We start from the raw sequence: 26,469 nt of genomic DNA, 5'->3' as shown, positions 1-26,469 counted from the left end.
GAGTTATACCCCCCTGGTACTGGCTTTCGGAAACTAAGTCTTCTGCTTCCTTCTGGAAAGGCCCATAGAGCACGAGTCCCATAGACGAAGGCGGTCTTGGATGGAGTTTGTTTAATTTTGTCTTAAGACGGTAGCGGGGCAAAAGTGAACTGCTACACATTTTTACATCTGCCATTATTGACTTATACCCTTCTCCCCCTCCTAGCTCCCAAGTACCAAGCGTGTAAGAAATTTAAGAAAAAACAAGATATTTAGTAAAACTCTTTATTAAATCCATGCTTAGTAGCTTTTAAAAATAATAATCATATGTTACCTATAATTGTTTAACTAATGACGTTTTATTGTTACCAACAGTAATAAATCAGATATAAATAACTACGGAGAGAATATCAACTAATTCATGTAACTTCCATGCAATTTGATTAATAATTATTATTATAAACAAACTAATAACATAATATTATCTATGTACAAATCTTTTTAATGACGAAAGCGCTAATTGGAAAAACTAAATATTATGTAAATGACAGTACATAATAGTAACCCAAATAATAGGTATGGGGCCGTTCAAGTATTATGTAAGCACTATAGGGGGGCAGGGGGGTCTTTGCTTTGCTTATTTTTGATGACATGGGGGGGTGGGGGGGTCGAGATAGTGATTACGTCAGCACTGCTCAGCAGTAGTTATTTTTTTTTTACACATTGGCAACCCACACATTGTCTATGTTTGAAAACCGAATACATATTCGGGGATTCCCACAAATAATTAATACGTTTAGGTACTCGCTTAAAAAACAGAATAAATTAACAGAAAAATGCATATAGGTACCAATTTTTACGTAAGCATGGGAGGGGGGGGGGGTAAGAGCTTTGCTTACTTTTGGTGACAAGGGGGAAGAGGGGGTAAATAATTGTAATAAATCTGCTTACGTAATACTTGAACGGCCCCTAAGTAATTGCATACAAAGTTTGTTGTTGTATGTTATCAGTGTGCAATTGAACAGATAATACCAATAAGTATGATCTATACCAATTTGAAAGAAAATTGATTTTTTGAAAACCAATGCTTGCGTTTTTATGTATAATATCATGATTCAATCATTTAGAGAAAACTTTTGGATATTTTTAAAGTGTAATAGGGTGAAGTAGACTATGATTGCCCGCAACTAGTGATTACCCACTCTTACTTTGATTGTTCTTTTCTCACTAACAAATGGAAATATTTCATCCATCACGACACAAGCAACATAGGACCAACCACTTACTGCAGCGGTACTAGGAAATTTTCAAATATTGTCAGGTTATTCGTAACCCGGGAATGTTTGTATCTTTAAAAAAAACAGATGTCTCTATTGGTGACTCGACCAAGTGATTGAAAAGTGAAATTAAATTTTGTGAAGCGCATTTTTAATTTGGCATGTACTGAATATTTTACCTATTATTATTGATAACAAAACAAAATAAATAAGTGTGTACCAATGAATAATTACCAATTTATTGAATCACTAAAGTGGGCGATCAATATCCTTATTGTGGAAATAGCTATGAACAAGTGGGCAACCACTGTATATTTTTGTTAATTTAAAAAAATTGTCATTTAGTTATGCCGAAATATAATGAGGGAAGGATTTGATAGGTAATTAATGAAATATTATGCATATATTTATTGTTTCTAAAATGGTAGGTAGGACTAAATCTACTCATATTCAGTCAAAATTTCCTTAAGCGGGCAATAATTACCTATTTTACCCCTACTTAAATAAATAATAATGAAGTTAATGATTATATTACAATACTTATCTTTTAAATAATACACTCATACACAATTTGATTTAAATGTACACAACAGAGCCAGTGGAACTATGGCATCCCCAACATGAAGAATGTTGTTAGGTTAATGAAAGAAGAGAAGGCAAAGAAGAAAGTTGGGTTAGGTTCTGGAATCGTGACTTTTACTATGTTTGGTTACCAAATCTGATAAACTAGGATATTCTAACCGAGCTTTACGGTTACACATCATAACATTTCACAAAAACGAAGGAGACGTATCCTCACAGGCGCCGACATTTGCGATTCTTGTGTAGTCACAAAAAATATTTATTATTATAATTTTTTCATGTGTCCAATGTGGAAAAAAAAAATTGATTTCCATTCTTCGTTTAGATATAAAAACAAGTGTCACTCGGTAGGTTACTGAATAATAGCCTCAACTCGACCCAAACTAACGCTAGTCCAGCACTTAATGGACCAGCAGCACACCCAATATCTTTTAAAATAAAAATGATTAAAAAATCAATGTAATAGGTATGTATTATGATTTTTACAAACTTAAATGATATTGATACGAAATACCAAATTGCACATTTTTTCTTTACACTAAAACTCTTCCATATTATTTTTGTTAAAAATTATTTAATATTATTCTCCATTTGATAGCTAATTAAAAAAGTCCTTATGAAATAGGAAATTGGCAGTGATTATACAATTATTAGGCAATATTTTTGTTTATACAAGATATTTCATGTTTCTATAAAAATATTTGAGCTTGATAACCCGCCAGCTTCACGCAATAATTTAACAAAGTCCTCGGAGACACAATCCAACACCACGCCAATGGGGATGCATTCTGAAAAGAAAACAATAAAGTTAAATAGCTTTTACAAACAATTGGGATATAAGAAACTGTCGAAAGGTCAATTTTCTGTAAAGGAAACTATACAAAACATTGACATTGTTAGACTACATATACATAAAACTAAATCAAAATGAAAGAAATCTGTGCAAAAGTTGATGATACAATGAAGGGAATCTGCAAAAGTTGATGTTGCACAGATGTGAATCTAAAAAGTTAGTCTTTTGAGAAAAAAAAAAAAAAAAAAAAAAAAATTAAAAAGAGTGTTACACTGATATTAATATCAAAAAGTAGATGTTAGACTGATGAGAAGCTACAAAAGTTGACTACTTTAATATGAACCAAAAAAAGTTTACGTTACACTGGACAGTGGACTTGAATCACGGATATGAATCTAAAAAGATTGACGTTACACTGAAATGAACCCACAAAGGTTTGATGTTACACTGATATGAACCCACAAAATTTTGAGGTTACACACTTATAAATCTGTGTAAAAAGTTGATTTCGCAATGATAAACGAGTCAATCTAGAAAAGGTTAATGTTATGCTGCTTAAAGATCCGAGCAAAAGATCCATACAAGCCGAGCCACGAATTACGCGAAAGGAATCTAGCAATCGCAAGCGGCGTTTCATCCCACTTGCGGTTGCTTTCTTCCTTCCCATAAGTCAAGGTTCAGCTCATAAGGCAGTTCGGCTCACATGTTTATACGCACCCTTACACTCTAATAAAACTGCACCAAAGATGGTGTTACACTGATATGAATCTACAAAGGTTGGTGTTATGTTGGTATGAATCTACAAAGGTTGATGTTACAATGATATGAATCTACAAAGGTTGGTGTCACGCTGGTATGAATCTACAAAGGCTGATGTTACAATGATATGAATCTACAAAGGTTGGTGTCACGCTGGTATGAATCTACAAAGGTTGATGTTACACTGATAATAAATCTACAAAGGTTGGTGTTACACTGACATGAATCTATAAAGGTTGGTGTTACGTTGATATGAATCTACAAAAGTTGATGTTACACTGATATGAATCTACAAAGGTGTTGCACTGGATATGAATTCACAAAAATTGATTGATTACTTCATTGATTAAATTAAATTCACTGATACAATATGTAAAATGTATAAAAAAAGCATAATTACCACATAATTAAATTGGTTGTGGTTGCTTCACTCAGTGGCCAGGATGTGTGCGTCGGTAATGCTGAACACAAACATGAGGCAGCCGAACTGCAGCAGGGCTCCGTGTGTGAGCAGTGCTCCTCCCTCCCAGCCCGCCTCCAGGGTCACCCCGCCCCCTGTCCCTCTCCCCCCGCTGCAGGAGCAAGCACCCACCGGCGCATTGCTCGGGGCGCTGGAAGGCAAAACATACATGCGTGAGGCAGAGTCTTCATACTCACCCTATACAGTGGGCTAGGTAATGTAACTGGGTGTGCAAAGATGAGACTGAACAGTCCTCTACAAAATTAGTAAAGGCACAGCTGAAGGATTGAAGGAGATATATATGAAGAAGGATGGACCCCAAAACTCACTATCTCCAACCTTATACTTTTAATAATGCTTATTTGAACTTTCATACTCAAGATCATAATTAATAGACAAACTGAACGCTAAATAATAATGCAAAAATGTGATTACAACACGTAAAAACTCTGTAAGCTATCCAGCTCTGTTGGCATGAAATTTGCAAAGTTATCTGGTATTCCTAAGTAAATGCAACTCTATTAACCTTTTTAACGCGTTAATTTGCTCCGTTTTATCTATACCCGTGCGCGGTACATATTTTCAAATACCTATGCACGCAATTAAATGTCAAATTATAGCATTCTGGCATGATTTATTGGACTATATAGACAGAACAGATTATTCTCCACAATATGAAAACAAATCCTCGTGTGTCAACACTCTTAGATGTTTATAAAAACAAAAACATAAAATTTCATACAAAGACGTACCGTATCTTTTGAATGTGGTCCCGCCATTCACTCGGCGTGTGTGTACTTAGGCCACTGCGTTGATATACACAAGTGGGACAACATGATCACTTATCATTCTTAGTTATGAAAAGTTGTGAATGATATACTAGTACTAACGCCATCCGTTGACAAAAATGTAAACTAAAGGACTAAAAGGCGCGAAGACTATCGATCTTTTTTTATAAAATACAATTTTATTTTTCAGAAATTCTTGTAGATGTCAGCATCGTGATAGTTCTACGAATGTCCAAGTGAGCAAGAAATACATTTATGACCAAAGAGCGCTGGAATATCGGCCGTCAAAGTTTCCGTATCAACTGTTGATACAGCCGCGTGTGAGTATAGACTTTTTGCCGTATCAACAGTTGATACGGCTGCGTGCAAAGAGTTTAACAGGGGTCGCATAACCGCGTTTCTTTGGATTACCGTTTGCGGCCCTTCAGACATCTACTCTAATTTCACCTTATGAGATGGAGCCGCCAAACGAACGTTTTTGCTTTTTTCTCGATCAGTTTTGCCAAGTCAGCCCTTTTAGAGTTCATTTTTTTCAGATATTCTACACTGAAACTCGCTTAAAAAGTTCCGCTTAAGAAGTTTTCACGGTTGTGAAGTTTTGTTTTTCGGTTCCTTGAAATTCCGAAAAAACACGATTTTTTCCCATGTTTTAACTAAAACTGCTTCCCGCGTAAGAAGTTTTAAAAGCTGGGCAGTAAATCACAAACAAAAAGTAGTAGCAAAATATTCCTGAAAATGTCCTTTTGTAAGGTACTTTGTCTTGGAAAACTACTAGTAAAGTTTCACTGTAACTCTTTATTTTATACAGAACTCATTCATAATATTTGTTTTTATGACAGAATTTCTTTTGCCAACCCCCGGTTTTTTGATGACGAGACAGTGTCGTTAAATTGCAGCAGTGCTGTTTACGGACTCAGTGGCAACACAGAACGTGTATGAAGAAAGCGCGCCTGGTGTTTGTTTACCTGGGTCCGTTGGTAACAGCAGTGGTGGTGGCGATTGTGGTGGTGGCGCCCCTCCGCTTGTCGGCGATGGCCCGCAGCGCCGCCGCCTTCTCCTCCCCGTCCCCCCCAGCCGCCGGCGCCCCCCGCGTGAAGTCGCACGAGTACAGCTGCCCGTTCACCACGCTGCCGTGCTCCGAGTAGTTGATCAGCTCAAAGTGGCGTGTCACCTGCAATAACAACACGTATTGCTAAACATTATAATCATCATAGTGGAGTTTCTAATGGGTTTACATGGTCTTTCTAATCATTTTTTTTACATTACCTCCACACAGGAGGCCTCGGGGAAAATAATTTCCCTCAGAGCCTAAGTCGTCTTTGGGGATACTGTGAGGAGGGTCTTTTTCAGGAGAAGGAGTGAAGAAGCTCTGTGTTTCCTCGCTAGGATGAAGGAAACACAGAAGTTGGCAGATCGTTCCACAGCCGAGCCGTTGATTCAAGAACTGTACGGTACGTCCAGCTTCTGAGGCTTCTTACCTATCCTCACGAAAGGGCCTTTTCCAAATCGTACAATTTACTTGACACTTACAATACTGAAAAATGAGTGCACTGCTTTCAAAACCAACTAATAAAGGGGACTGTATTCTCAAAATGGTGTTTTGAGTATTTTCGCAAAAGTTTGTACGTCGCATTTTTGACATGTACCTCGATTTTTAAACATTTTTTCGTGATATTGGATATTTTTATCAAAAAAAAATTTTTAATGACAAATTTATTAATTTACTTTATTTAGTAATTTAACTCTTTGCACGAGGCCGTATCAACTATTGTTACGGCAAAAAGTCTATACTCACACGCGGCTGTATCAACAGTTGATACGGAAACTTTGACGGCCGATATTCCAGCGCTCTTTGGTCATAAATGTATTTCTTGCTCACTTGGACATTCGTAAAACTATCACGATGCTGACATCTACAAGAATTTCTCAAAAATAAAATTGTATTTCAAAAAAAAAGATCGATAATCAAGTGCGCCTCTTCGCGCCTTTTAGTCCTTCAGTTTACATTTTTGTCAACGGATGGCGTTAGTACTAGTATGTCATTCACAACTTTTCATAACTAAAAATGATAAGTGATCATGGTGTCCCACTTGTGTCTATCACCTAAGTACACACACGCCGAGTGAATGGCGGGACCACATTCAAAAGATACGGTACGGCTTTGTATGAAATTTTATGTTTTTATTTTTATAAACATCTAAGAGTGTTGACACACGAGGATTTGTTTTTATATTGTGGAGAATAATCTGTTCTGTCTATATAGTGCAATAAATCATGCCAGAATGCTATAATTTGACATTTAATTGCGTGCATAGGTATTTGAAAATATGTACCGCGTACGGGTATAGATAAAACAGAACAAATTAACGCGTTCAAAAGGTTAAATATAACTTTCGAACCTTTATATATATTTAATAATAATATTTGGATGATTTGTATAGAGCCGTTTTTGTGCAAAATTACCTCAAGAGCGCTCTACAAATTTAAAATACATTTCTTCAAATGTATTTTTATTCTTATTTAGTTATATTTTGTACAGGCAGATAATATACAGGACCATATTTACCCGGTGGGTCACATTTAATAGATTATTTAAATCAAAAGGTGTTTTTACTATGTCCCACCTCAACAATGTCTGATTTCGTAATTACCTTAGGTGTATAAGATTAAATTTGTGATGTCTTAAATAGCTTACATTAAATTTTTTTAGAAAATATATTAAGTTTTTTCATAAATTTGGACAAACATCGAAATAAATCACATTTAATATTTCTGATATAGAACGAGTTACTTCCATTCCAAAACTATATTCAAAACTTATAAGTTCCACATTTAAATTCCACTTATAAGTTCCAAATTTAAGTTCCACTTTTAAGTTTCACAGGCAAGTTCCACTTATAAGTAAAAGTGATGGAATGGAATGCAAAATTTATGTCTAAACTTTGGTGAATATGCCCATAGACTGAATTGTCGAGCTCCTACCGCCCAGAGTCAGTGAAACTATGCCTTTAAGCGGCTTTAGCTATGGTCAGTGACCAGATATAAATAACCAGAACCTTCCCAACCTTTCTCTACCCATTCTCATTTCCCTCCCTCACTTCCTTCAACCTCACAATTCTCAAAGTGGGTCAGAAATGTTCTACTGGCTTTGGTCAGTTGGGCCTCATGTACGTTATCATAATATGTACATTTAAAAAACCTATGTATAGTCATAGAGCTCACCACTATGCCATGGATGTCATATATATATATATACATAATTCAGAATCAGATAATATTAATTACATTACAGATTCGTAGAAAGCCATACAGATTTGTCATAAACTTAAATATATTCTGATATTAAAAGAAAATATCAAAAGAAAGGCTACCTCATCGTAGAAGATCAGGGCATGTCTCTCGGAGACATAGGTGCAGTTGCCGTAGCGGTTGAGCTGTAGGTCGCAGCCCCCGCCCAGACCCACGGCCAGCCGCGACAGCCGCATCGGCACCGGCCGTCCGATGCCGTCGCCCAGACCATTCCTGCAATAAGGAAATATACAACATGAGATACTGCAATACATAAGGGAAGTGGTGATTTCGAAGGAGCAGTGTACTCCCAAACAGATTTACAAGGTTTTTCTATATTATTTATCATAATAATATTAAATATTGTACTCACTTTAATATACATCGGTAGTCCGCATGTACTTTGTGACACTAAAAAGGGAATTAATTAGTCATAACTCGTGACATTCTGAACAACTGACTGAATTCCGTTTCTGAAAGCTCTAACGGATTCAATTGATCGCTTATAAGACATCCTTCAATTCTAGGAGCTTCGTTAGCCTCCCTCTGTTCATTAATAAGCAAACAATTTCGCAAAACAAACAATTTTATTCAAAAAGTTGTGTATATTGACAGCTAACCTAAACATATCTGTCAGAGGATGCGCTAAATTAGACAAGTTCTTGTATGCCGGGTGTCGAAATGTTTAAAATCGATTGTTGACCGTGCTCGCACATACCGCCTAATAACCATAGATGACAGATTTATTCAATATCGTATTGATGTAGTGTTTTATCGATCGACCATGTTAGATACCTTGGTGTTCTTATAGAGGTACAAACATTATGATTCACATTATCCATCTGACTGAAAGGATGGTTACTTGGTGGCTGGCTTACTTGGTACATGTCCGTTTACATTAGGTGACTCCGTATCTCATTTTGGTGTTTTTAACCTTTGGAACACCAATCGTGCACCACTGACAAAAAAAAATTTCACGCTGACAAACCGATCGTGCACTGGTGACATTGGTATTTCGCTCTAGCTGGAATTTATTTAGATTTAAACCTGCGTGTCGTGAGAAAGTGCATTAAAAATATATCCGAATCGCTTGAGCTTGAAAAGCTTTAGAGTTAATTTTGATTTCACACATCTAGCCCCTCAGAAAGGGTCCAGTATTCCAGAGGGAAAAGTTTGGCTAATGATATGAACATGTTGGTTTACGATACCTGGCGGGCCTCTCAATAGGGCAGAGGGTGGCACGCACGGGCAGGGCGGTGACAGAGGGTGAGGGAGGCAGCGGGGCGGGCAGCAGGGGTGGGGGGTGTGGCCGCGTGGGCACATTGCGAAGGCGCTGCACCTCGTCACGCGGAGCCACCGCGCCGCACACCTCTCGCGCTATGCGTTCCATCTGCAATGCATCACAACCATCAGTACGTGTGCACAATAAGAATTAATACATAATATGATACCTTCATTATGCATTATGACACTAATAAAGTAAGAGATATTTTATTGGTGCCTTTTCACAAGACATACATGGTCTACAGTGGCCAATTACAGTCGGTACTGAAAATGTTTTTATGAAAATAATAATAAGTGGCCCATATATAATAGTAAAAAAGCAGTACGAACCTCACTTCTGGTCAGCAACTCACTGGGTAACGCCACGTGTTTAAACCCGTACCGGCTAAGACTACTCTTGTCTATACTCCTCGTGATGATCTCCGCTATACTGTCATCCAGATCTGCATTGGCAGCGTCCATGAGCTGCTGCAGACGCTGGAAGGCCAGCAACTTCACCAGCCGCCCATCCAACTTCTTTAACTGTTCCTCCACCGAGAACAGAATCTCTTTGATTTCTTTTGCATTATCCGTCACGATACCGAATATAATGTCCTTTTTGGATGTTTCTAATTCTGTCTTGATTATATTTGATTGAGTGTCTTCTTCTTCGAGGAGTTTTCTCCGTTTGGGGCTTATGACGAGGGATTTTTTTGTGGGGTCTTTGGTGTCCAGAGAATCTAAGAGGTCGCTTTCGCTTTTGCGTTTGTTTTGGCTGAGGACTTCCTCGGTGCTCTTGTCGAGGATCTCCTTTAGGTCCTCGAGGGCGCACTCCTCCTGCTCTTCCTCCACGTCGCTGCTGTCGGAGCCGGAGTCGTGTTCGCAGATGGAATTTTTGCTGAGGTAGCGCGGGCAGTGGAGATTCATGCAGATTATTTTCTTTTTACTATCTTCCTCCTTGTCTGAGTCCAAAATTGAAAAGTTTCTACTGGTTTTTGACACTGGAAAAAAAATAATGAATAATTTCTTTTTTGACAAAGAAAGAGAAAGCCAGCAGCTTTCCGAGAGCTTTTATAATATTGGTTTTGTACTGAGCCCACGAAACAATACTAAATGTATGAGCGCGAATTGGACCTGTAAACATGGTAGGACTATGGTGATTCGCTATCTGTTGTGTTAAGTAAAATAAGGAAATGCATTATATTGTTTTACAAATACAGTGAAACTATCTTCTATCAATGAAACAATTTTCCAAGGGACCGGAAAAAACTTCTTATGCAAAAATATGATCGCAATATGTAATTTGTTTGGTTTAGCGAACAAATGGCTATTGTCCGAATAGTCAATTTGTTCGCTTTTGCGATCACCTTAGAAATTGTTACATGTTAGAAAGAGAAAACACCCCAGTTTATATTCAAATCTAGAAGTTAACTACAAAAGAATTCAAAAAAGTGACATGACGGTAATGTTTATAATACACTTGTTTAATAACATGTGTTTTTTCTTTGCATTCAAAATTTTAATATTTAAAGATGATATGATTATTTGTAACAATAAAATTTGAAAGATTATCACCTTTCAAAAACAGTTTTTTAGTTTTCGAATACATTCAGAAATATTGCATTTATTTGGATTTTATTACAAAGCGGAAATATAATGGTCGATATGCCAGAGGCCTGAGTGGTTAAGCGAGTTTCACTGTAAGATCAATAGCATCAATCAAGATCAAATTAGCAGCCCATTTCAAAGTAAAAACGCAGCATGAGAGTGAGAGACCAACAGTAAAAATGGCAAGTTTGCTAGAAAAGGCTATAAATATGTTTATCTATCAGATCTTCCTTCCAGAACCATCATCTCCCCCATCTGTAGTTACCTTTGTGGCATCGCAGGTGTTCTCTGCGCGCGGGCATCAGGGGCGGGGGGCGCAGGTAGTGGTGGCGCACCATGCCCGGCACGGAAACACGGCCGCGGGGAGGCGCACCGCGCAGGCGCACGCGGAAGGGCGGGTGCGGGGCGCGCGCGCGGCGCAGAAACTCCAGCCGAACGGCATCCTGGTCCACGGGGCCGGACACGCGCTCCCACAATGCCACTCGCTCGCTCGCCGAGATTGTGTTCACCATTGCAAAGTCCTGGAATAATTATTATAATTTTACAATATCCTCATAGCAGCAAAAAAACTCTGGCTTTATTTACATTCCCAAACCATTTTCTATTTGTAGGTCAATGCAACTATTTTCAGCAGCTATGAAGATTTGAAACATTAACTTTATTGTTAAAATTATGAAAAATTCATTAAATTTCAACATTAATTTTCAAGGTATGTTATTATTTTAGTTCTGTGAAGCTACTAGCCCATAATGATATAATAGCATAACTCGAATAGGACTTTCACAGAACTTAAAATTAACGCTGAAATTTTAAATCCATCCCAAATGCCATATTGTTTGTTCAATATTATATTTATATTATTCATTAAGAAAAAAAAACAACCTGTAATAAAAATAAAGCCTTTTTACTACATATAATACATCAATTTTTTACTACATATAATACATCTATTTTTTATTACAAATAATAAATCTGTTTTCAATTATGTAGCCAATTTTAGAGAAATCTATGCATAAAATATGGATTTCCTCAATGATTTTAACTCAATGTGTTCACTTTCTTCCAGAGATCAAACACTGGCGTGCTCCAGATATATCAGCAAGAATACTCCATTACAATTTTGCTGTTGAACAGAATCATAAAATAAAGAAGAAACCAGAAGTGCCTTCCATCCAATTTTAAAAGGAAACAATGTTCCATTTACCCCAACTTGGCCCAGCGCCCCCTACACTGTATCTTTTGAAACTTTACTGCAGCCGGTTTAGCCACGTCACAAACCCGTATTAACCCTTCCTCGTCCTTCGGTGCCATGTACTCGGTAAATATTTATGTATTGTAATTACTTAATGCAATACATAAATGTATTGCGGAGGAATACCTAAAATTTGAACTCTGTGTTTAGTATATTTACAGATATTTTTTTGATTATAGACGATGTTCACTCAGTTGACAGCACCGGCAAGAAAAGGTTAAACCACGAACTTACTGGTTTGTTAACCAGTAAGATACAGAGTAGGCTCCCAGGTCTCACTTACACTCGCTTGACATTGTAGATCTCCAGCCAATTTGAATTTCGTAAACACAGCATTGGAAATTTAAGCCTCGATTTGGCAAATATTTGTATCACAAAAGCCAATGAGACACTACTTGTGTTATTCTTTATTCTATGAACAGAATCAATTCGGATTTCAACATATTTAGCGAAAATAAAACTGACTTTAAAAAGCGCTTTGTTACTACTAGTCTAGTTGACACCCACTTTTTATATTCATGTTGTTACGTAATACAAGTCACCCTACATAAAAAGGATGCTCACTTTAACCCCACTTTCCCCATGCAAACGGTCGCGGCATACGTGACGGACCACCCACAGAGTCCACGGCCCGAGACCCATCGCTGCCCGCCGAGCCGCCAGTCTAATTTTGACCCCGGTCCCCTCAACAGCGTGGCCGCTCGCGGAAAAAATTCAGCACCGCTCGCATTGATTGCCGCGCAAATTATGCATTATTAGAAACAGACGTGATCTTGTTCTAGTTTATAATTAATATCACACACCCAAGTCACAAACATGTGCCGACATCTCCACTCCAGCTTCACCGTCGGAGCCTTGCTTCCGGTAAATTCCAAGTGTGACGCAATAACGCTTGACCGTTGCGTACCCCGGAGACGCAGTACATCTACGACTCGACACGCCATGCCGCTACCCATCATCAGAACCTGGAAACCTGTAAGCTTCCGTTACACCTCTTTCTTGTGTTCAAATCATTAATACATGTGAAATCCTCGTTTCATCCGGTCGTTACAGAGAGAGAAGAGAGTAGAGATCCAATTCAACCCTGTGTTTTCTTTAGAAGATGATTAATATACCTTGTGCCTTTTACTCATGTGTTATTATTGTGATGGCCTTTTCCAAACTCCTGACCGACGGACGAACTAATGGATAAAGGAGTTCCTCACCCCTGATTGTATCCGAGTTCTCATCTGCTTACCCTTTCACTGAGCTAGCCAATTTACAACACGGGTTCAAGTCCCGATGGGTTATAACCATATTATAGCACTGAGCTCTGTGTATTATAGCAATGTACTTCTTCTTTACAAATTGATTCATAATTTTTGTCGTTTTTTGTTTTTAAAATAATAAATTGAATTGGATTACAGGAATGTGGTGAAGGCTTTGAAATTCAAATTTTAAAAGTTCAATAGGTATTGTATTTAAGAAAAAGTTGCCGAATTCCGCTTCACGCTTTGTAAGCATAAATTTAAAAATAGTACTTAATTTTTACTTTTACAAGAAACAACTACAGTAGAACCTTGTTAATTCGAAATCTACGGGACATCAAAAATCAAATTTCGAATTAACGAATTCCCACGTAATTCGAAATTTTATGAAAAAAAAAAAAAATAAAATACGCCGAAAATCGATTTTCTCGGCCGCCTCTTCAAATCCAGGTGGTATTTTAGTTGTAAATTCGTATTAAAACCAATTATTTCTTTATTTTCGCGGCCGATTACCGTAGCGGCGCACAGTGGGCTGAAAATCGCCTTTCATAGACATAGAGACTTGAATTTTCAAGAGTTTTTTTTTTTGGCTAGAAATGGATTCTGCTGATCATTACTATGCTATAAAATTTCGTACGAAGCAATTGCGTGTACAAATGAAGGAGTTATCAATTTTTTAAGAAAAAATTGTATGGCACTGACATTAAAAATGAGGCTATCTCTGGAATCATAAGGTTGGCCATTCTATCCTTACACACAGATATACTACGATTTATTTGTATTTTTTTGACATACTTCGTATTGTGGCGCAACATGCGATTTTTTTTTTTAAATCCTCAAGTTGAAAAAAAAACTTTTTTATGTTGATGATTCATTTTAATGCTTAAATGCTTTACATATGAGTAGGCTTGCAGTGCTGAAATATTGTAAGTTTGAAGGATTGGAAATATGCATAAATTAAATAACCCAAACTAACAACCTAAAAACCCATTCTGAGCATGTTTTACATCTCCCCCAATTTAAATAGTTGTTGCCAGTAGTAATGAAGTTGTAAAAAACATTTTGTAAATTGCGTGCGTGAGGCGGAATTTGGCAATTTTACTGCATTTAAACCTATATAAACTTAATTTTATCATTACAAAAAATCAATCTCGAAATTATCATTAGAAAAATTCAATCTATGCTAGATTTGTTAATTTTTAATCATTATTACAATAGCTTGACAAACTTAACTTATGAAAAGTACAATTAAAAAGGAATAAATGAATAATTACATATATATGTCAACATTCTTGATTGATATATGTATTATGTAAATTTGAATTCTGTAATAAATATCTAATAAAATTAAAATAAATGAATAATGCATTCAATACCAAACAAACAATTACCCGCTTTTTCTGAAAAATCACTACAAAAATTTTCAACCACAGACAAAGCTCAATTACCACATTTGAAATAGGAAGAACAAAAGTATGGCTTAGGTAGGTACCATCAGTCTTCTTTAAAATTTAATGCAAATAAAAGGGCTAAGTACCTACTCAAACATATTATTTATATTCCTAGATCTCAAATATTATTCTAAATTAAAGTATTTACTCACTATATATTGTTCTACGTGGTTTGGGCACATCCATCTCCCGGATGGGAGCGCAGTCAGCGGAGGGTCTAAGCAATCCTGCAAGGCATTGTAATAAGAATGTTACATTGAGAGTACTATGAGATGAGGTGTTAGCAGGTCTGCTGAAGAGTCAATTGGTTGTTTGGCTTGTTACCTGATGGTAGAGCAGGGGGCAGTAGTCGCACTGCAGCAGGGGGGCGGCGCGGCAGGACTGGCGGCAGTGGAAGCAGAGGCGGGCAGGGAGGGGCACGCAGCCCCAAGAATCCTTCACATGGGGCAACTGCTGTTTGCCGTTGGGTACCTCTGCAAACAAACATCAATACTTCATAATAATACATCTATATTGCAGGAAAAACTTGTAATCTCTAAAATCCAAAGTAACTATACCTTTAACTATCTCAATTTTTTTTGGGTGTATTGTGAAAATCCTGGACTTCATTTTCAAGGATAAGACACAATAATATTAAGTTATTAGTAATAACAGTAATTACCTGACAATATTATATTAACAAAATTAATTTCCTGTTTCATAGCTATTTAGTCCTTCCTAAAACATCCCGGTTACCAAAGATATCATTTTTTAGTTAAAATATTTGGCGAGTTGTAGATTGTGTATTTACCTTTATCTGTACCAGGAAAGGGGCAATACACCTTCATCTCCCGGGGCAGCTGAAACTGCGTTGGGTTCATGATCCTGGCCGCCCTGATCAGCGTCTCCATGGGCGTGAGGTTCTCCAGCTTGACCTTCTCTTTCTCCCTCTCCCGCTCCAACTCCTTCTCGCGCTCGGGGTCCAACTCCTCACGCGGTGGGTCCCTATCCTTGTCCTCGCCCTCCTTCTTGCTGCGGCTGGAGCTACTGGCCGAGCTGACGCAGGAGTTGGAACGATTCACTCGCAGGGATCTAGGAAGATGGAACAATCACTCAATGATACGGAGAAGAAAAGTTATTAAGTATGCAGCCCGGGTGGAAGCTGGCAGGGCAGGTTTTGTTTAATTTGAAAGGTCTGTACAAAATAATGTCTACAGTAAAAAAGTACCTTTGATTTATCAGTAGAACGATAGTGGTAATTACCATTATTAATATTGAAACATATGAACTGCGTATTGCATTTTAAATCCAATGAATCCACCTAGATTTCATCGTTTATCCCATATTTTTAGGTTTTATAAAAAAAAAAAAATTATGTTGAATTCATAATTCATAAAAATTACCTACCTATATTTGGATAGTCATTGCTAGTGTTTATGATACAGAATCAAATTCGTCTTTCTAATTTACGAACTCAAGAGAGGACAGCTTTAGAACGAAGCGTCCATCTGTTATATTATTTTTAAAAAGAATTGACCTGCTGAAACAGTGCCTTTATTTAACAGGGTTAATAAGCATTCAATCAGTCAATACCTGTTCTTCTTGTCCCCCTCGAAACTGCGGTGGCTGGTGGTGGGCGAGCCCTGCTGCGGGGAGCTGCGGCACTCCAGACACAGCCACTGGCCCAGCGGGATGTCGGCCTCCTCCAGCGGGGGGTCGTGACAGCCCAGGTGGAAGCTGGCGGGGCAGCGGTCGCAGCAGATCAGGTCGCCCCCCTCCTGACACGCGTCGCAGCAGTCTCGGTTGTGCCCCTTTCCCGGCCGGCGGTAGTACGGGTGCTGGCTGCGCTTCTGCTTTGGCGGGTTGGGGTCCTCATCCGGTGGCTTAATCAATGCCCGGATTAGCTGGAAAACCAAAAGTAACAACAGAAATATAACAAATAGAGTAGTGGAAACATGGAACAAACTCCCACAACACATCATCAATGGACAATGGTAATATTTTCTTCTTTGGGGAGAAGAATGGATAGACTTATTGTGAAATTAGATATAAGCCCATTGGCAGAATACTGCCGGCTCATTAACTCACACTACATAATATTAATGGAGGGAAATAATTGTGTCGGGTCGGCGGAGATCTTCAATTTATCACTACGTTATTAAATAGAAAAGATTGTGCAGGGGTAGTTCAGTTATGTAAAGAAAATAAAAAATGTATAATTGTTACTACTCATGTAAAAAAAAACCTAAAAGGGAGTTAATAAACAAATCAATATTTTGTAGCTTAAATAGACACCATAGATAAGTTATTTATTCAAGTTCATAAGAAAGAAACAGACAGCATATGTGTTTAGCAAATTGGACGGGAAATTTTATGAGAGCCCTCTGTTCTTTCAAATCACCATTTAACTCGTTATTATTACATATATAAGAACCTCGACTCTCGTAAGTGTATATTATTCAAGACCTACAGACTCTCTGATATAGGAAAGATAAACAATGTTATGTTATAAATTATGTATTCTTTCATTTATCATCGGTAACACGATTCTCTGGGACAACTGGATACTGGTATTTATAGCTTTAAATCTATCTTGGGATTTGATTTGAACTTTGACTTTAAACAAAGTCTAATTACTCATGGATTACTGATGGCGCCGCCAATGAATACATAATACGCACTAGAAATGCTTACCATGTAGATTTGAACGGAAACCAATATTGCCACTGAGATTTAGCATGCGCTCTTACTTACCTGACACTGTTTATGGCCATCCCATTTCAACAAAAAATGATGATGACAAAAGCCTCATATTGATGCTTAAATGAATTAAAAGAGAAGATGGGTTACTGAGACAATGAGTGTGCTTTCACTGAATCCACTGGGTCCAGTGGACATACGTTTAGTATTGCACATAAGCCGTCACCAGCTACCACAAAGTGTCATTCTAGAATTTAAAAAAAAAATGCCTTCCTGTGCTTTTGAGATGAGCACAAATCATTCTTTCCTTGCTATCACATTCACGCTATCACAGAAACGTGGGAGGTTCATAATAATATAGCTGTTTCACCCGTACACACACTCTTTGAATGGGTACCTTTTTCCAATGCGTTCCATTTCATTTAGCTATGAAGGATGTTATTTGTAGCCATTTCATTCATTCACACATATTCGTTGTGGCTATTCTTACTAATCTTCTTATGCGTCTCACTTTCAATATAGAAACAGGAGCATGATATATTTTTTGTTCGATGAAAATAATGTGTCGTCGTATATAAGTCAATGCAATTTTATTTATTTATTTATTAAACGCCATAAAAGGCTTTCACAATAATGTGATACATGAGATTATAAGTACACAGTGGTACATAGGCGAATATTAGTATTACATTTAAGAACAAAACAATACGTATACAAATCGACATTGAATGTGATACAGCTGAAATTTTCTTAAGGCATAGAATGCTACAATAATAGAAAACACTTCATTTAAACAGGATAAAATATACAGAAAAGGTGACTTGCCAACAGATATAATCTAGCAAAATATTATAGTAGCGCACATAGTATTGAGTTTATTGTTACACTCAAATTTATCTCCACTTGGCCACTACGGCCGGAGGGATGGTGATGAAATGTTCTGCATTTGAAATTTAAGCAAAGAATGATCTGACTTTTGATCAAGAAACAACCACATTGCATTTCCTACATTATTTATTCTATGGTGGCCACTGTCGTAAAACCTTTCAGTTGTAGCCCATTTAGCATGAGCTCTACCCCTTTTACACTTGCCTGACATTGTATATCGCCATCCTATTTGAATTTCATAATGATGATGAAATACAGTTCTGTATTTGAAAGCCCGATTAGAGAGACTTTTGGATCATGAAACACGCCCACATTGCATTTCTTGTGTTCTTTATTCTGTGGTGCAATAGGACTGATCCGAGAGTTACCAGCGAGTGCTCTGATACATGATGTCTAAGTCTTGCCGTCAATGCTGTCTTAGGCTCCCTTCGTGTGAGTAGAATCCATTCATGCGTACGCCTCTTGTTCTGGTTTTTATCACCCATGGGGAGAACACCAGTCGGAGTCAAAAAGTTGCTCAAAATGTTTGTTTAGTAACCAGCTACACAACATTCCTCTTCTACATCTATTTCTTCCCACAAAAGCCATAGTCGTCACCACAACTTGTTCAAGATGCCACAAAACAAAATACTATACTAGCATGACATAGCACGAAAAGAGGAATGGTGCTATAGAATGAGATTTCTAAAACAATAGATATATTTAATTACTCTATAGATAACCTTAAAACTTTTTGTGTCCCTCTCTTCCAAAATGCATGTATGTATTAACTCCTCAGTCTAATTTGTTCGATTTTGGGAACAAATAGCTATTACCCGTAGAGACAATTTGTTTTCTTTTCAGAACAGCTCCCATATGAGCACACCCACAAAAGAAAACAAATTGACTCTACGGGAAATAAAGATTTCACGACCATCTCGTAGAAAGCGTTGTCTCCCTTACCGTCATAGTTAGAAATATGAACTAAACGGTGTTAGAAAGAGAAAACACCACGCTTTATATTCAAATATAGAAGTTAACCACATGAAACAACTAAAAAGCGAATAATAATAATATTTGGATGATTTATACAGCGCTGTTTTTGTGCAAAATCACCTCAAGGGTGGTAATAATGTTTATAATACATTTGTCTGATAAAAAATGTTTTATTTTTTGGTATCAGTAATTTTAGTTCGGTGTTTAGACCCAAACTTTTTTGCCCAGTAGACCAGTTGCCAAAATTTTTTTTTTTCCCTAGTCTGCCGAATATTTAATTTTCCTAAACATATTAACGTCCCATATGATAATCATTTCTTTTGTTCATAAGAAGATTCCCTTCCCTTGTCTGTCCAACAACCAGGTGGCCGTATAGTTCCTCTGTCTTTTGGCATTCTGCAGACAGGGGCGCCCTTGTGAGGTATTAGGCCAAATGAAAATGAAGCAGGATAAGCAACGGGAATTTCTTTCTGTGGCTAGAACTGCCCCTTCAGTTCTTTGTTAGTGTTGGTGCTTATTCAGATCAGTTCTTCTTGTCATATGATATTATTCAATGTTCCATTTCTAGTCAAAATGTTCTCAAACTTAGTTTTGAAGTCTGTGTGAAGTACATTTAAATGTTGAACGTAGACCAAAACGTCATTACCCTGGACGTTTTTCAAAAACAAGTTGGGGAACTAGGAAAATTTGCAGCTTCCAATGTGCAATGTTTTGCTTCAATATTTAATTCTGACAAGAAAAGGAATGTACACTCTATTTATATACCTCAATAAACAATTTTACGAAATATAAAATTACAAATATCAAATAAGTAATTTCTCAGTCTATTATTACTATTACGTAAACTGTGTTATTTGTGTTGGGTGTATTGTGTCATTTACAGGACTCCTGAATGTTGATGACTTGATGTAAATGGGGCTCATGAAGCCCCAAATTTTTTTCACGCTGACATGTACCCCCAGCAAGCCGATATCGACCCCTGGGGGTCCATATAGACCACTTTGGGAACCTCTGGTTTAGATGAAAAAACGTAAGGTGAACCATTTTTAATACTAAGATTTGAAAGTGTATTTTATCACCTTTCAAAAACAGTTTTAGTTTTTGGACACATTCAGAAATATCCCTTTTATTTGAATTTTATTGAGGCTGAAATACACACACATTCTCCGATTATCTGACAGCATTTTTAAGAAATGTAAAGGCCAATATGCCAAAGGCCAGAAGGGTTAATAAGAAATCTTCTATAGTAAATGGATGTTCTGTTGTACAATAATTTAATTTTTTATATTCTCCAAAAGGATGCCACAGGTCCACTAGCCATCAAATAAGATTTAGTACAAAAAAAAACTGTTGCAGACCAATATATAGGCGTAATTCATGACAATATGATGAATTATATTTTTATCCATTTGAAACCAAAGATGTGGGAATATCTCATATGGAAACTGACAGCTATTAAAAATAATCAAAGTAAATATTTATTGTGCCCATATTACTCAATATTCATAGATTTCGGTATTCACAAATTTCACTTTCTAAATTGACACTTTGCTATCAAAATTTATAATCAATTTGCAATTAGAGTCGTTTTCTGTAAATGTAATACATAAATGTAAATAAACTGAATCCATATCTCAAATAATAATATTGAAACATTCAGAGTACACAAATCTGTCACAGATGTCCATTTTGTCTTTCTTATCATGTAAATTAGTCTTCCATCTTGCATAAGTCTTTTGTTTTTTATTCTCAAATCCTCTGTTACATCACAAACCATTTCTCAAAACAGAGACAAATAAGCTACCACAAATAAAATATTATAATTGTACTTCACAAAGATAATATATGTTGTCTTTATTATTGTATCATTTTCTGTTAACGCAAAAGCAATAAATAATCTGTAAAAACAATTCATTACATATTCAATTTGATTAAATTACACTTCAACTAAACCAGTTGATAATATATGAAGGATGCCGTTGTATTGCGAAGAAATAGTATGTCGTTGGCAAATTGAGCAATTTCTGTCAAATACATTGAACATTTTCATTCATTTTGACTGCAATCATAATATTATTAAAAATATAAGCACAATTAAGTTATTTCTGTAAAATAAATATAACAATAAGTATATAAAGGCTGAGTTAGAAGAGCACGTCAAGATCATTGGCCCCTGATGGCGTATTCATAAACACAGAGCCATTTCATGAAATGCAATCCAAGGCCCAATTTATCAGAATGATTGAAATTGTGTAATTATATTTCGGTTTTGAGGATCATTTTACAATGTTAAGGAAGCTTAATGAATGTATACTCACGGGCATGAGACCTCCGGACGTATCCAAATCATAAGCGACGTTAGACATTGTAAATTCAGATGGTTTTTCCAAAGTCACAAAACTTGATTCATATTTTGAACAGCGGGCAGTTGCGGAATTAAATTCAGATTTATTCTGCAGCGAGGAAATTATTATTCATTGCCATATCCAAGATTAAAGTCTTTTCCGCGTATCCGCTATAATAGAAATATGATTTATATGGGTTATCCGGAGTAACAATAATAATAAAATACGTGTTCGCGCCGAATAAAACTTAACATGGCCGCTAAGCGTGGGGTTGTGTCATTTTTTTCATTTGTCTGTGCATTTGCTAGGGTTGGTAAGAATTAATCGATATAAAAATGATCGTTACTTTGCTGCTGTTGAGGTGGAAAAATGTAGCGTTGCGGAAAATTTGTTTTCTTTATATATCACGTTTTTATACATGGCAAGCATTGACTGCAGTTTTTTATTAATAATTTATTTCCAGAAAGACAAACACGAATGATGATTTTTTTTTTTTAAGAATAAATAATTCTTTTCAATATCCAACCTTTTACAAATATTTATTTTGAGCTAATAGACTCTGGGATTTCCCCGCTGACAACATCCACTTCACTACCCCGGCCGAGGTACGCAGCGCCATAAAAGGCCGCAAAAACAAAAAAGCCCCCGGCCCGGATGAAATCACAAAATTCGCTCTTAAAGCCCTCCCCCAAAAAGGCATCCTAGCCATAGTCAACCTTATTAATACAGCTTTCAGACTGCGCTATTTCCCCAAAAGTTGGAAACACGCGCACGTCATAGTACTCCCCAAACCGGGCAAAGATCCACTTTTCTGCGAAAACCACCGTCCAATCAGCCTCCTCTCCAACATTGGGAAAATTTATGAAAAAATCCTCCTCACTAGGTTCATCAAGCACATTAACGAAAAATCCACACTACCCGACGAACAGCACGGGTTCAGAGCCCAGCACTCAACCCTCCACCAACTACTACGGGTCACCGAGCAAGTCATCGGTGGCTTCAACTCCAATAGATCTACAGGCGCCATTTTCCTGGATATAGCCAAAGCCTTCGATAAAGTATGGATAAACGGCCTACTTCTCAAACTCCACCAAACAGATATAGATCCCCAACTGCTTGGTGTATTAAAAACATTTCTTCGGCACCGCACTTTTCAAGTGCGATACCGCGATGCAATCTCATCCCCACGTTTCATGACAGCAGGAGTACCCCAAGGCTCCTTGCTGTCCCCCACCCTCTTCAACATTTACACTCATGATATCCCCCTCCCAGACAACCCAAACTCAAAAGTAATGCTCTACGCCGACGATTCAACCCTTATGGTTACCCACGGTTCGCCCAGGATGGTTACACATCGCCTTCAGCAAGACGTAAACAGACTCCAAGAGTGGTATGACCGCTGGCGCATAGACGTCAATCCCTCAAAGAGCGTAGCCATCTACTTCTCCAGAAATGGACGAACTACAGCTCAGCGAGGGACCATCACGATGTACGGCCAAGTCATACCATGGCAAAAGACCCCCAAATATCTTGGAGTCACACTAGACAGGAGATTAACTTGGTCACCCCACATCAAAAACACTTTAACAAAAGCCCGGCAAACCGCCGGCGCTTTATCACCACTACTACACAAAAACTCAAAAACTTCACTATCCAATAAACTCCTCATATACAAATCCCAAATCCGCCCCATCATTACCTACGCTAGCCCTATATGGGCCAGCGGAAACACAAAGCGACTCGAGCAATTCCAGAATGCCTCACTCAGACGGTACACCAAAAGCCCTTGGTTCGTACGAAACAGCATAATTAATAAAAGCTCGAATATCCCCCCACTCCGCAAACACATGGTGGATTTAGCCATACCATTTTATAAAAAATTAACTTCCCATCCGAACCCTAGCATCTCGTGCCTAGGTAAACCTAGCCCCTACGAAAACCCTTCCTACCCCCACCCAGTATCCATCATCTACCCACCCTAATGCTGGCTCTAAAAAAAGAACATTCAAGTACAACCGATACAAAAAAGATAGTATTCGATTAGTTAAATCCTAAACTAATACCGACAAAAAACTCAGTCGAAAATACAAAAAATATAGTATAAAATACAAAAAAGCATAGTATTTTAAATCCCCCAAGTTGTCAAGGCAGCCTAAGCATTAGGGCAGAAAAAAACCATCCCCCAGGTGACTTACCCTCAGGTCGCGAGACAAAGTCCTTGACTGGACTGCACCTCGCAAAAGTGTAACAATATGATAAGAGACTCTGGGATCACATGTTTAGTTCTGCATTACTTTATTGCGATTCGTCTGTTCCCCAGGTGCAATGCGTAAACAAAACTAGATCAACAAATTCGAACATCGTTTATGAATATCTTTTATGAGAGATTATCAATTGCTACTGCCATTAGCTTTTAACACAAGTTTTTAAAAAACTGATTTGTTTTTTAATTGAAATGTTTACTGGCTATGATTGTGGTGTTATCGATATAAGACTGTCGATACCTGGCACACAACCCTACCAAAATATTTCCTAGCAACATTGATAAATCCATAGAAAAAAAGTTGCATCTTTCGAAATACAAATTACAAAGTTTAAAATTCAAACTCTTTTCTAAATTTCTTTATTTTGTCGCTTTTGTAAAGAAACTAATCAATAAAGTTTATTGATTATATGCTACAATACATATAAAATTCCTACCTTAAATATACACATAATGAATGAAATTTGCAATCTGAAATGAATACGTCAGAAAAAGTGACACCTGTCAAACTGTATAGGAATTTCAGTAGGTACTTTTTTAATAATAAATATTTTATTATGATGTCTTCCCAACTGCGGAATTTTTTAATACATTAATTTATAACTTGGTTAATTTGTATAGCGCCATTTTTTTAAATATCGCCTCTGGGGGCCTCTCTTTCCGTCGTTAAAATATTTTATAAACAATTAATTTATATTAAATTGTGGTATGTGCAAAAAAATCACCAAAATATTTATTATGGTACCTACCCCAATTATTTTTAGGCATCTCATATTTTTAATGCATGACACGATTCAAAATGTTTGGAAGGGAAAATAATTAGTATTTATTATTCCTTGTTATTTATTCAACAAATCATCTTGTAAAAGTGTACAAAATTTAGCTATTTACATTTTTTTTTGCTTAAATATTTTCTCAACCGGTCAAGAGATTTTGTCAATATAATAAAGGGTAACCCATGAACCTAAAAATCCTTTTGAGTTCATGGGGTAACCCAGTAGATGAAGCTAACACACATTAATTTCAAGAAGAGGAAACATCTAATAGGAAACACGGGAGAATAAGATAGCTTGTTAGCTAATATTAGGCAGGGCTTGAAATTTAAAATATTAAACTGAACGCTAATGGTAACAGTGTATGGTATACAGATATTGTTTTGAACATGAGAAAAGGTCTACCTAAGTAAAAAATAGTGAAAATATAATAGAAAATTTAAAAATAAATGTTACTAGGGCCTGGTGGCAACAAGGAGGACTATTTCACTCCATTGGGGAATTTCGCGAAAGGGAATTAAATTGGGAGTTTAAGGAAGGGCGGAAAGAGGCGGATTGGGACAACACCGGGCGATTTATGTTGAGACACATGCATGAGAAAAGATGATTTCATGAAGCAAAACCCAATGTTGTGCTCACACTTTACAGATAATAAAACTTCTGCTACTTGGCACACTGTAAAATTACTTTTGATTAAACCTTTATTTATTGTTCTAGGACAAATTAAAATTATTTATTTTCTAACCAAACCAACTATTAATTATTATGACAGAATTTTAATGTTTAATCTTTTTAAATGTCTCATCTTCACAATGGTTGCATTTTAAAAATTGTTGGCTTATATCTTACTTTCATGAAAATTTTATCCAAGAACCAGTGAATCCGTATGGGCTGAATGGGCCATTTGGTCTGCGTACATTTTTTTGACTTGTTATTTTCAAGAAATAAGTCGCTTGCTTGCATTAAAAATTTAAAAAACGTCGAGATACAACATTGAAAAACCTGCTTCACCACATCTATTTGCAAGAACCAATTCCGAAGACAAAAATTATTTATCTACCTACTTTATATATTACAGAAGGAATATTTTTATACTGCACAAACTTATTTTAATTGGTCTAGGAAAGCTTTTTATCTCATTCATTTTCTCGGTGCAGCAAAATATTTTGCACAAACAATCAAATTTTCTAAAAGTTAAACAAATAAAATACAATACCATTTATATAATTTTACATAACAATAATTTCTTCCTTTCCTTCTCTTCATATCACAGTCAGCCCATTGACATCCGTAATACACAATTGGCCTGTACTCCATATTGATGGTATCTAGCAAATATGAAAGCCAAACTCTTAGGACGGGTTGTTTCGGAGAATCTGAACAATTCATCAAATTTCAACGTTCATTTTCAAGTTCTGTGAAAGACTTTTTCAAGTTCTGTTTTTATTTCAGTTTTGTCAAGCAACTAGCCTACAATGATATAAAAACATAACTTGAATAAATCTTTCACAGAACCCGAAAATGAACGTTGAAATTTGATGAATTGTTCAAATTTTCCGAAACAACCCGTCCTTAGCAATTCATTCGTCAAACTCTGGGTATTTCTCTATCTCTATCTCACAGGCCCTTCAATCAAAACCGTCCTATATAAATGCTTCGACACTGAAAGTCAAGATGACAGCCATACTCGTTAAAAACATGGTGGATGTTTATTTATTTACTGAAGTTCTTATCCCTAATAACATAAGTAGCAGCCAAACACGAAAAATCAGAACAAAATAGATATGTTCCTGCATTGA

General features: G+C 36.8%; 1 protein-coding gene across 1 annotated transcript; it reads right to left on the bottom strand.

Annotated features, from left to right (window-relative positions):
- Window positions 1–647: 647 nt before the first annotated feature.
- On the bottom strand, window positions 648–21,890 carry LOC149413407 (PHD finger protein 12). The gene is made up of 12 exons (XM_089645463.1): window positions 21,608–21,890; window positions 16,320–16,630; window positions 15,538–15,818; window positions 15,072–15,220; window positions 14,900–14,974; window positions 11,063–11,318; window positions 9,541–10,190; window positions 9,135–9,316; window positions 8,010–8,160; window positions 5,604–5,809; window positions 3,791–4,001; window positions 648–2,626 (listed from the first exon to the last, which is right to left on the bottom strand). Exons 1-11 carry the CDS (start codon window positions 21,653–21,655, stop codon window positions 3,818–3,820), a joined length of 2,493 nt encoding a protein of 830 aa, XP_089501589.1. The 5' UTR covers window positions 21,656–21,890; the 3' UTR covers window positions 648–2,626; window positions 3,791–3,817.
- Window positions 21,891–26,469: the final 4,579 nt, after the last annotated feature.

The sequence above is a fragment of the Hesperophylax consimilis genome, chromosome 22 (assembly GCF_061612785.1).
Source record: "Hesperophylax consimilis isolate HC1 chromosome 22, BYU_Hcon_1.0, whole genome shotgun sequence".
NCBI lineage: Eukaryota > Metazoa > Arthropoda > Insecta > Trichoptera > Limnephilidae > Hesperophylax > Hesperophylax consimilis.
This window is presented reverse-complemented; position numbering and strand designations above follow the sequence as displayed.